The sequence below is a fragment of the Odocoileus virginianus genome, chromosome 33 (genome assembly GCF_023699985.2).
Source record: "Odocoileus virginianus isolate 20LAN1187 ecotype Illinois chromosome 33, Ovbor_1.2, whole genome shotgun sequence".
In the NCBI taxonomy this organism is placed as follows: Eukaryota; Metazoa; Chordata; class Mammalia; order Artiodactyla; family Cervidae; genus Odocoileus; species Odocoileus virginianus.
Genome location: NC_069706.1, coordinates 21887065 through 21899158, shown reverse-complemented (window position 1 = coordinate 21899158; position 12094 = coordinate 21887065). Strand labels below are relative to the sequence as shown.

General features: G+C 51.9%; 1 protein-coding gene across 1 annotated transcript; it reads right to left on the bottom strand.

Moving 5' to 3' along the window:
• Positions 1-1020: 1020 nt before the first annotated feature.
• Positions 1021-10505, bottom strand: AQP8 (aquaporin 8). The gene is made up of 6 exons (XM_020874051.2): positions 10387-10505; positions 9991-10244; positions 6964-7090; positions 4797-5011; positions 2720-2854; positions 1021-1505 (listed from the first exon to the last, which is right to left on the bottom strand). Exons 1-6 carry the CDS (start codon positions 10396-10398, stop codon positions 1457-1459), a joined length of 792 nt encoding a protein of 263 aa, XP_020729710.2. The 5' UTR covers positions 10399-10505; the 3' UTR covers positions 1021-1456.
• Positions 10506-12094: the final 1589 nt, after the last annotated feature.

Below are 12094 nucleotides of genomic sequence, written 5' to 3'. Positions count from 1 at the left end.
GATCACCAGGCAAGTCCCACTAGCTATTTTTATAATCACCTTCACATTGGATTTTTTTTTTTATTTTTTTGGCTGCGCTGGGCCTTCGTTGCTGTGTGCAGGCTTTCTCTAGTTGTGGTGAGCAGGGGCTTCTCGCTGGAGTAGTGTCTCTTGTTGAGAACGGGCTCTATGCAAGCGGGCTCAGTAGTTGCGCACAAGCTTAGTTGCTCCGCCGTGTGTGGGATCTTCCTAGACCAGAGATCGAACCCATGTTCCATGCTTTGGCAAGCAGATTCTTTTTATTTTTTAATCTTTTGTTCTCTTTCTTTTAAAAAAATTATTTATTTTTAATTGAAGGATAGTAATTGCTTTATAATATCGTGTTGGTTTCTGCCATATATCAAACATGAATCAGCCATAGTATACATATGTCCCCTCCCTCTTGAAACCTCTTCCCACCTCCCTTCCCATCCCACCCCTCTAGGTTGTTACGGAGCCCTCCCCCGCCAATGTTACAGACCCAGCTCTGGTTTGAGTTCCCTGAGTCAGACAGCAAATTCCCAATAGCTATCTATTTTATATAGATTCTCATAGAGAAGACACACACTCTCCTTGTAAGGTATGAAGTCTGGAATGTGTCTTTTTATTCTTTTTTATCTTTAGTTATTCTTTCTACTCTTATCGCTCATCAAATACCTCTGTCTCCTAGACTTGTGCTATGACACATTACATATTTCCTTGGGAAATCCTTACAGCTCTGGGCCACCCCCATATCCACCCTCATCCTCAGCTAAAGTGCCATGAGTGGGTAGATTCATGTCCTGGGTAGCCCTGGGAGCTATCCAGACCCTCAAGTCTCCACTGGGCTTTTCAGCAGGGTCTTGAGGTCTGTGATCTGGAACTGATTTTGAGTCCAAACAGGACTCTAGAATGGACTTAGCTCCAGACTGAGTTCCCACAGGTCTGGCCCAACCTGGACTTTTGCTTCCTCCCCAGCAGTGTCCATTTCTGAAAGGAAAGGCCAGCCAGTGGGCACACAGATGGAAATATTGGACTATTTATTGCAAAACTGGATTGACAGTTCAGGCAGCAGGGAAACAGACCACAGAAGGCCCTTTTGTAACAGAGAAATCGGGGAACAAGAGAAGGAGAAAAAGGATGAGGGAAATGAGCAGAGACACATTACAGTCACCTCTTCTAGTCCTGGGACCTTCCCTGTCAAATGCTCTTCTGCTGTGATGTTTCTGCCTCCCTCTGGGTGGCGCTGGCAACACAATCCCTAGGCTGAAGTCTCTGATGAGCACAAAGGAATGCGAAGGACCTAGCACCTCTGAGAAGCCAGACCCAAGTCAGGGGAAGGGTGTCAGTCACTCCTTGGAGGCTCTGCCCCGGCAGGAAATGCAGAGATGTCTGGTCTGTGGTCCAGGATGGGTCCACTGGGGGTCCCTGGGGCGGCAGGAATTGCACCATCTCAGCCTCACCGTCCCTTTAGGATTAGACGAATTTTCGCATCTCCAATGAAGAGCCTACAAAAAAAGGTGGCTCAGTGAGGTCTCCAAGTCTCTGGACTTAGTCCTTCATCACATGTCTCCAGGCCCAGAATTCTCCAGGGAGATGCCTTCCAGGGCCTTTCCAGCCTCAATAGCCAGATCTCCTGGGGTAGAGGAAGAAACTCTCTCCTGATGGGTTTCCAACCCCTTTTCCTGAAGATCCTCATCTGTACCATCTTGAAAACATCAGAGAATGATTCCTGATGCTTTTCACTAAGCCATCAGCCAAGCCAGGACTGCAGATGGGCAGTGATGCAAGCAGTCTAGATCAGCCCAGCCCAATGCCTGTCCTTGCCCAGACAGCGGGCTCTGTACCAACTCGCATCCCTACACAACTTGGAGCAGAAAGGACAGGACCCTATGGATCCTTGAGGCTCACAGATGACAGCTGGAGAAGAGGCAGTTAAGCAGGTATTATCCTTCTGACAACATCAGCCTTAGCCACTGCACTCAGTCAGGGAGCACTGCTCACAATGTGCCTTAGGTGAAGGGTATCTCCTGACATGCATGCTCTGGGGGCACCACTGACATGATTTTCTATGCGGATAGGGTTCTCTGAGTTGTATGACACCCCTGTGGGGCGCTATTCCTCCCCCTACTCTCAGTCAATACAGTTGTTCAGGAGGGGCTGACCTCACCCTAACTCCAGGATTAAGCTCATGCTCAGACATAGCCAATAAGAGAGCTGGGCCCAGGGCTACAGAGACCAATTCAGAGGTAGACACGGCTCTCACCGGGCCAGTTCAACCAAGGGAACAGCTGGTCCAGGACTTTTGTAAGAGCTGTTGTTCTGTTTCCTCTGGTCTCAGTTATTGAGCTGCTAGGATGGAAGCCTGGAATGCCTGGTGGGCATTTTGCCTCTATTGGAGAGACTTTGTCTAAGCACAAAGCCGACCCAGAGGACAGCAGAGCCTATGAGAAGGACCCTGCCCTACAGACATTGTGTGAGATCCCACCAGAGTCAAGGCTACCTGTAAACTTTTCAGTTATGCCAGCCAATGAGCTTCCCTTTATGACAAAAGCTGTGTTCAAGTGGGTTTCCATCACTTGCCGCCAAAGGTCCCAGAGCCATAATCTTTGCCTCTTCTCTGCTCTAAACCCAAGCAAGACCCTAGCCCCCTGCCCCTGGATGCCCTGGGAACTATCCCCATGCCCACCAGATGGGCCAGGACCCCGAGTCACATTCCTACCTGATGAGCACTCCTACAAGCAGGCTGGCCAGGAGGGGGCCCAGCCAGTAGATCCAGTGGAAGTCCCAGTGGTTGGCCACCATGGCAGGTCCGAAGGCCCGGGCAGGATTCATGCACGCTCCAGACACAGCACCCCTGCCAACACCCAGCCACACTCATCAGCAGAATCCCAGCCAAAGAGCCCTGACCCACCCTGGTTCATTTCCCCTGTGTGGGCCTAGATCACACGCTACCCAGAAACCCTCTCTAAGCTATATGATAGCATGGGCGTCGGGAAGTTTCCCAAGAAGACATAGGTGAAGAGACTTCTAACACAAGGAAGTAAAAGGCTTGACTCCTCCCTGGGGTCCTCCTTACAGTCTGCCACTCCCCCGACACCCTTCTGGAAGAATGGCCAGCCAACAGTGCCAGCTCAGTGATGGCAGGAAGGAAAATGGACCTACGCCTTCTCCAGAGTTGATAAGGCAAAGTCAGGCAACTCTTAGCTATATGAACTTCGGGGTCAAGTGGATCTAGATTCAGAACGCTATAGAGATTTCTAGCGGTGACACTGGTTTCACCTCTCTGTGTTTCAGTTGAGGTGAGAGTACAGATCTCATAGGTTGTTGTCAGGGATGAATGAGACAGCACATACAGAGCCTGTGTTTCTCATATATTTCATTGCAAGTGTTAACTCTAACCCAGCTGACCTGGCTGAGGTCTTTGTTGTGCCGCAAGCTTGGGGCCCAGCATATCCCACAGGGCGGGTGTTCCCCAGGAGCACCTCTCTAATCCTGGTGTCTGTATCCTCACCCCACTGACTCAAGCTGGGGTCCTCACTCAGGCCTCACCCCGCAAGGACCCCACCTGTGGCCAGTGGCCAAAGCCAGATGGGTGAGTCAATAGGTTTGTAAGTGAGCCAAGAGCCACTAGGAGGCAGCAAAGCACTGCTACCGCTATTTTCCCAGCCTCCCCAGGCGCCACCTCCCAGAAGATGCCTTAGGGTCAGAGGGCAGAGCTAGGAAAGGCTACGCCTGGTTAGGAGCTGGCCTTCAGGAAGGCGCTCCCTCATCCCTCCTTTAGCAGGGGCTCCTGTCCCAGATCTGTCACTTAATTTGCCACTGCCCAATGACCTTTGGTGCTTCCCGCTGGCTCAGATGGTAAAGAATCTGCATTGTTGGAGACCTGCGTTCCATCCCTGGGTTGGGAAGATCCCTTGGAAAAGGGAATGGCAACCCACTCCAGTATTCTTGCCTGGAGAATTCCATGGACAGAGGAGCCTGATGGGCTATAGTCCCTGAGGTCGCAAAGAGTCGGACATGACTGAGCGACAAAACAATGACTTTAAATAAGTCACCTATGTCCTCTCTGAGCCTCAGTTTCTTCATATATAAAAGGGGAGAAATAACCCTTTGTCTCCTTAAAGCCTTCCCAAGCCTATTGAGAGGCTCTTGATAAACAAGACAATGGGTTGTGGAAGCTCTTTGTAAGTCTGAGACTAAAATCTGGCCGCCTGCTGGCAAGATAAACACAATCTAGAGAAATGATTTCTTGATACTACAAAATTAGAAAATGCCCATAAAATTCCAGTCTTCTGGCTTCCCTGGAATTAAATTTAAAAGGTCACCCCAAGTCCACATTCCCACACATCAATAACTTATCAGAGGTGCATGGTAAGAGAAAGGAAAGTGAAGCCGCTCAGTCGTGTCTGACTCTTTGCAACCCCATGGACTATAGCCTACCAGGCTCCTCCGTCCATGGGATTTTCCAGGCAAGGATACTGGAGTGGGATGCCATTTCCTTCTCCAGGGGATCTTCCCAACCCAGGGATTGAACCCGGGTCTCCTGCATTGCAGGCAGACACTTTACCCTCTGAGCCACCAGAGACGCATGGTGCGGGCCTCCTAAGACTCCGCAGTCCCCTCCACCCCCTGTTGTCTGCCTCCTACGGCCCATTTCCCCGGTTAGACTGTCTGCACGGCTTCTATTGGCTACTGAGCCCGTGACCCTCAGGGAGGCTCTGCAGACCTGCGCTCCTCCAGGACCGAGCCTCGGCCCAGGGCTGAGCACTGCAGTCCCACCGCCGAGCGGCACTCACCCCGCCAGGATGTCCGCGGTGACAGAGAAGCCGATGCAGAATGGGGCCAGAGGACCTAGCGTCTTCTCGTTGATGGCACCCATGCACACGGTCAGCACCAGCAGTGTCGTCAGGATGATCTCCGCCACCACTGCCCCGGCCACCTGCTCCGGCTCCTGGACTGTCACAAAGGCCGCCCCGGTCGCATTCCAGAACCTCTCCTCGGGACTCACCGCCTGTGGAGAGGCAGCGCTCAGCCCCACAGTGGCGGTGGAGAGACAGCTGGGAACTGGGTTGGTCCGGGGGTGGGGGGTTCACACGCTTTAAAGCCAGGGAAGGGTCCTGTCCAATGTGCAGCCAGACATATCTGAAACCACATCTCGGCTCCACCAGTTCCTACTGTGTGGCTTCACCTAAGCTACTGGACTTCTCTGAGCCTCATTTTGCTCATCTGTAAAATGGAGATAACCTGGTAGTGGCTCCAGGTGTTGTGGACCAGAAGCATATGAAACTTAGATGGCCTTTTTTTAAAAAGAATACAGAAATACCTAATTTTTACAAGTTTTGCAAACACATATACTCAGATGAACACATTGCCAGCACCCTAAAATGCCTCTTTGAAGGACTGAGAAGAGCCCTGGAACTTAGGCCAATTGGCTTCCCAGGAAGTTGGCCTCGGGGTCATCACAACCCCTGGGGAGGGCAAACAAGCTTCCTGACCCAGAACTCAGATCTGGGCCCCGCTGCATCTCAGCTCATCTCAACTTGGGCGAACCACTGCCTTCTCTGTCGCTCAGCTTCCCCCTCTGCAAAGTGGGGTTGCTGATAATAACAGTTCCCGGCCCAGGTGCTGGTCCTCTCTAAGGATGGCTGCTGGCTTCTGGTCAAGCTAGAGATTAAATGAGAGGATTCTGTCAAGAGCTGGGGAGGGGTGGGGTGAGGGGGTGGGGTGGGAGGGGTGGGCGGAGAGGAACACTCAGTGAGCAGTCGCTGCTGCCCCGCGCTGGTCTCCATCATGTCAGATGAGTCTGCAAGTGGCCCAGCTGGAGGGAGAGTCCGGGCACCGCTTGCCATGGGGAATCAGAGCAGTCCCCACTCTAAACAGACAGGGCAGCAGGGTCTCAAATGGGCACGTGCAGTTACCAGGGCAGGGAAGATAGGAAAATGGGAATCAAGACCAAAGTCTGCAGTGGGCAGCACTTAGAGCCACAGACCAAACCCTAGCCAGGCTAACAGGCACCCCCTTCACTCCTACCCACCCCCAACTCCCCCACCCCGCCACAAGCCAAGCAAAGCTTTCATGTTGAAGGACTCCTGGTTAAGACGTAAGAACAGCAGGAAAGAGAGACAGAAAAGAGAAGGAAAAAAGAAAGTCAGGGGGGCAAAGAGGGAGAAAGAAGTCCATGCATGGAGCTCTGTGTATAACCATAGGAATTCTGTGGCTGAGAGGAAGAGCTAGCCTTTTTGTTGGAATGGGAGATTTCCAGTAAATTGGTGTTAACTCCCATCAAAGGTAGAGTAACTCAGTTTAAAGGCAGGCAAACTGGAGAACTCAGAGAGAAGTTAGTTCAGAAGTTTCTCAAGAAGGACCATATGCATCCCGCATCCTCAACCGGTGCTTAGTGAGATGTTGTGTAGAAGGAATGAGCAAGTGTGTGAATGGATGAATTTTAAAAATCAGCATTATCTAAAGCCACAAATGGACTCAGGAAGAGAAACTTTCAGTTCTGAATTCTGATTCCTGGTCTGTCCAGGGAGGGCTGTATCCAGACATGGACAGAACAGGGTGGGTTTAGAAAAAACCAAAGGCCCTTTGAGTGTTCCCTTCCTGTAGAAAGGGCCCACTCAGTCCCATTGGGTGGGCTTCCCTGGTGGCTCAGATGGTAAAGAATCTACCTGCAATGCAGGAGACCCAGGTTCGATCCCCGGGTCGGGAAGATCCCCTGGAGAAGGAAATGGCAACCCACTCCAGTATTCTTGCCTGGAAAATTCCATGGACAGAGGAGCCTGGTGGGTTACAGCCCATGGGGTCATGAGTTGGACAGACTAAGCGACTAGCACTTTGACTTTCAGTCCCATTAAAGGGAACAGGAAAAGAATCAGACAGTCCCCACTCCCCACACCCACGCACCCCAGCAGCCCCAGCAGAGCCAAAGCCCCCAGCCCAGCTCCCTGGGGGATCACCCACCTTAGCCAAAGCGGCCCCGATCAGCCCCCCACACAGCTGGGAGATCCAGTAGGGAAACAGCATCGTCAGCCTGAGGCCGCCGACCAGCATGGCTGCCAGGGAAACCGCAGGGTTGAAGTGTCCGCCGCTGTCACCCAAAAAAAGCAGAAAAAAGTGAGGCCAAGGCTTAGAGCCTGGGACCCACAGCACCCTGGCTGGCCCTGCAGGACCCACGTCAGTCAAGGGGAGCCCAAGCAGAAAACAGGCACCGGATCACCCCCACGTTCCCTGAGGTGCAGAGTGGTGGAGGCTGGGGGTGGGGGGGGCCGCCCCATTCCTGTCCTACCCCCAGACCCAGGATGGCCCAGAGGAAGAACATGGTGCAAAAGCATCTCTCAACGCCTTCTCGACCCCCGCAGAGCTGTGGCCAGCCCTTCAGAGCTGTGGCCCTAGAGCACAGCGAGACCCCAGGCTTCAAATGCAGAGGCCAGGAGAGGTATCCCGGCCTCCCCGTGAAAGCAGCCAGGCCCCGAACAACAGCTCTTGATTGACTGAACTACTCAACCAATAAGAATCCTAGTTTGGGTCTGCAAGCGTGACTAGCGTTGTGTGTAAAACTGAGGTTAAAGGTTCCTGGAAATGGCATTGGTAATCTGAGTGAGGTTAGAGGTTCATGATTATATTGGGGGTTGGGATCTGGGGTTTGCAATGTGAAGGGAGGTTAGACAAAGTTGAACCTAGGTCAAAGGGCTGGTTCAAGTTGGCTCCGTGGGGCAGTTCCATTGGTCCTGGGTAAAGAGCCTTGCTCTTGACCAAGCTGCTCAGCCCATCTGAGTCCCAGGGCTGGGAGGCCCCTGAATACACTGCTATGCCCACTGGCATCCTGTCCAGCCCCACACAGATAGAAGAGCTGTCCTGAAAGTCTGGCTCAACAAGCCCTCAGAGCATGGGATGGACACTCCCAATAAGGGGGATGGTGACCCCAAGACCCCCCATGTCTCCCTAGCTGTTCAGAGCCCACCAATGGGTTTGCCCACCCAATGGGCACCGGACACTGAGCTGAGACTGGACAGAGGACTCTGGCTCTGGACACAAGACTTGGTCCAACATGCCGACATTTCAGGACCAGCTGCCCCAACTTATCTGGCCGAGCTCTGCGCATAGGCCCTGGGGGAGCTTCCTGCAGGGTCAGGAAGCACTAGCTGATCTCAGACTCAATCGATGCAGAGAGGGGACTCAGTTCGGGTCCATGACCAAGCTTAACCTGGGCTCTGCCAAAGCAGAGAGGTGGGGGGCGGGGGCGGGGGCAGTCTCCCGCCGGACACTGCAGAGTTAGAAGCCTGTCTGCCATCAGCCCCTCTACCAAAATCACCCAGTCCAAAAGGCGTGAGAAACTCACTCAGAGCATGGCTTGACCAGGAGAGGGCTGGAACACCACACATGTTCGAGAAACTCACTTCACACTCATTAACAATAAAACAATCACCCATTGTTGGTGCTGTGCTGGGTAAGCCAACAACCTCAAAGTCAGTGCCTGGCTCGTGGTAGGCACCCAATAAATATTTGTTGACAAAACACAGGTGGTTGGATGGAAGGCTGGCATTTCAGATACACAGTCTCCTGCAGCGCAGAGCAATGTCCTCTCTGGCAAGCTGGCCTGGGTTCAAACCCCAGCTTGGCCACGGAAGAGCTGTGTGACCATGGGCAAGTGATAAAACCTCTCTGTCTTAGTGACCCCTATCTCAAAATCTGTTGCAAAGGTAAGTAATACATATTCCTGTAGAGTAGTGGCAGATAGTTAGTACTCAACACATATCGGCTATTATTATCACCTCCCTTTTATTCCACCTAACATAGGTTCAGTTACTTGCCCTGGTCACCCTGCTAAGCAATGACAAATGTTGCCTTCAACCCTGAGCCAATGAGAACAGAGGACTCTGTGATTTTCATCCCACCTGCAGCTTCCCTTAAATATTTAAAGAGAAATGGAACAGTTCTCTTTCCATTCTGTTTTTCTGGGAAACAAGAATTTAATTTCCTTACTCATATCAGTTTTCTGTGAGAGATTAGATACAAACCAACCAGATCCTAGATCTCCCTGCCAGACACCTCATCCATTGGGTCATTTCTCCTGGGAGTCCACGACCTCCGGGTGGAGCCTCCATTCAGGGGAGGGCTGTGCAAGGGGAGCCCCTCGGCCCTCCCTACCCCCTGGTGGGTTCTTCTGTGAGGCATTGCCTTCCCCTAGGTTGGAGCAAAACCCTGTCTTAATGCTAACAATGGGCTTTCCAGGTAGCTCAGTGGTAAAGAATCCACCTGCCAAGGCAGGAGACATGGGTTTGATCCCTGGATCAGGAAGATCCTCTGGAGAAGGAAATGGAAACCCACTCCAGTATTCTTGCCTGGGAAATCCTGTGGACAGAGGAACCTGGCAGGCAACAGTCCATGGGGTTGCAAAGTCGGAAACAACTTATTGACTAAACAACAATAACAAAGGTAACAGTAACACAGCAACTAACAGTGATTGAGCGCTTACTATGGACTAAGCACTTCACAATATTTCATTCTCGTACCTCTACCAGGTTTAGGCAACAGACAGCTTGGGTTTGCTTCCTGGTTCTGCCCTGGGTCCTTGGACGAGTTACCTGACCTTTCCCCTTCACAGTGAAAAAATGGGACTAATAATAGTATCAACTGCACAAGCGTGTAAGGATTACATGAACTGCTATACACGAAGTGCTTGGAATAGTTCATGGTAAGCGTGCGCACTATACCTGCATTGGCTTGAGAAATAAGATTTAGAAAATACTGTTCCCATTTCATAGGTGAGCAGTTGAGTTTGGAGAGTGACTTAACCAAAGCCGCAGAGCTCATGGGCTGAGGAGCCAGGATTCGAACCCAGGCAGCCTGACCCCCCAGCCCGCATTCCTATCCACACCACTCTCAGGATCCTGGGTGTCTGCCCCGGGGTGCTTGCCCAACATGCCACTCCCCGCCCCCCGGCTCCCCCCGGCCAGCACCAGGCTGAGTGCCCAGAGCTGTTCCCACCTGATATTCCCCAGCGTGGCAATGACCAGCCCCAGGGCCAGCCCGTGGGCCAGCGCTGGCTGCAGCCGCCCGGTGTCCGGCCCGTTCTCGATGACCGACAGGCAGCCGATGAAGATGAACAGAGCGGAGCCCAGCAGTTCCACCAGGCAGGGCTGCACCAACCGCTCGTACCAGCCCCCCTGGCCCCGGCCCCTGCCGCTGGGCTCCTTCACCTTGACGCTGCCTGACTCCAGGTCACACATGGATGCAGCTGCCTGCGGGGGTGGGCAAGAGAGAGAGGGACCTGGGTGAGGGGAGAGTCCAGAAGGAAGCCCCCAGTGCCTCCACCTTGAGTGAATCCTCAGCCACCCGCTTGGAGGGCCAGGCTGCGGAGGAAGAGGCCAGGAGTGGACCCACCTCTGTAAACATCGGGGCGGAGGCGACTCTCGGCGGGACTCTGTCCTGCCCTGGCTGGGAGACCCGCACCTGCTGTCTGGACAGGACACTCTTATCTCCAGGACCTGGGCTGCCAGCCCACTCACAGGCTCTGCCCCTTTTAAAGGGCTCCAGACGCTCCTGAGGGTGCCGAGAAAGCAATAAAGACCAGTGGGAGGTGGCCCTGAGGTCATGGAAAGGAAGCCTCTTTTAAAAAAAAAAGTCTCAGCTGGGCAGGGCAGGGGGGTGGTCAAGGATTGCTGAGCTTTCTACCAACAAAGGGAAAAGGCGTTGTCTTCGCTGCGTCACCTGGGGAGGACTCTAGGTCTTCCCCAGCAGGAGATGGAGGGGTCCAGAGGAGACCCACGTGTGTGAGTGAACACAGGAGGTTCCCACCAAATCGGGACCATACATGGGAAGTAAGGCTAAGCTCTACTTCAGTGATTTTTTTCCACCAATTTCCAAGGACACCTCCTCGTATCTGAGGCCCTGACACCTCCACACACTCACACTGACAGGCTGATCCAGGGCTGAGGGTGTAGACGGATGACCGTCCTGGGAGAATGCAAAGGCAATGGAATAAGCCCGTGGACTTTGGAAACAGGCTGCCTGGAGTTCAACCCCAGTTCAACTACTGACTAACCTTGAGCAGTCGCTCACTCTCTTTGTACCTTAGTTTCCTCCCCAGGGTAGCGGGATGATAGTGGTGGGGCCAATGACATAGAGTCGTGTGGTTTAAATGAGTGAAGATCAGGGGACTTCCCCGGTGGTCCAGTGGTTAAGAATCCACCTTCCAACGCAGCGGAAGTGGATTCGATTCCTGGTTGAGTAACTAAGATCTTGCATGCCGCAGGGCAACTAAGCCTGCGGGCCACTATTACTGAGCCTACGCGCCACTACGAAGACTCAGCACAGCCAAAATTTTTTTTAATTTTTAAAAATAAATGAGTTAAGATCATAAAGTATTTAGACACAGATGTTTATGATAGACACAGGGTATGTGCAATACCAATGCCAACTGATTTAGAATATGTGTTTATGTGAACTGATATTTACTGAGACCTTTCTACGTGCCAGACACTTGGTTAAATACCTTATATGTATTATCTCATTTAAACCTCACAATAACCCTGTGAGGTAGGTATTATTATTACAGCCACTTGAACAGATGAGGAAGTAGAGATTCGGGAAGGTTAAGTTCCCCAGGATCACAGAGCTTTTGTGACAGCAGAATGTATGGGCCAAGTCACAAAAGGACAAATACTGTGTGATTTCACTTTTCTCAAGTATTGGAATAGACAAATTTATAGAGACAGAAAGTAGAGTGGTGGGCCTGGGAGGAGGGGAGAATGGGGAGTTATTTTTTAATGGGTACAGAGTTTCAGATGGAGAAGATGCAAAAGTTGTAGAGATGGATGGTTGCACACCAATGTTATATGTTTAAATGGTTAAAATCGTAAATTTTGTGTTATACATATTTTATCACAGTTGGAAAAAAAACTTGTATGCTAAGCCACTACACTCACAATTTTTTAAAAAATCTTGTAGGTTAAGCCTTTCTAAAGCGATGGATGGATAGTTGGATGGATGGACGGATGGATGAGTGGACAGATTATGAAAAAGATGCATGGAAGATGGGCAGATGGGTGGATGGACAGATGGATGGAAAGAAGGAAGGAAGGGAGGAAAG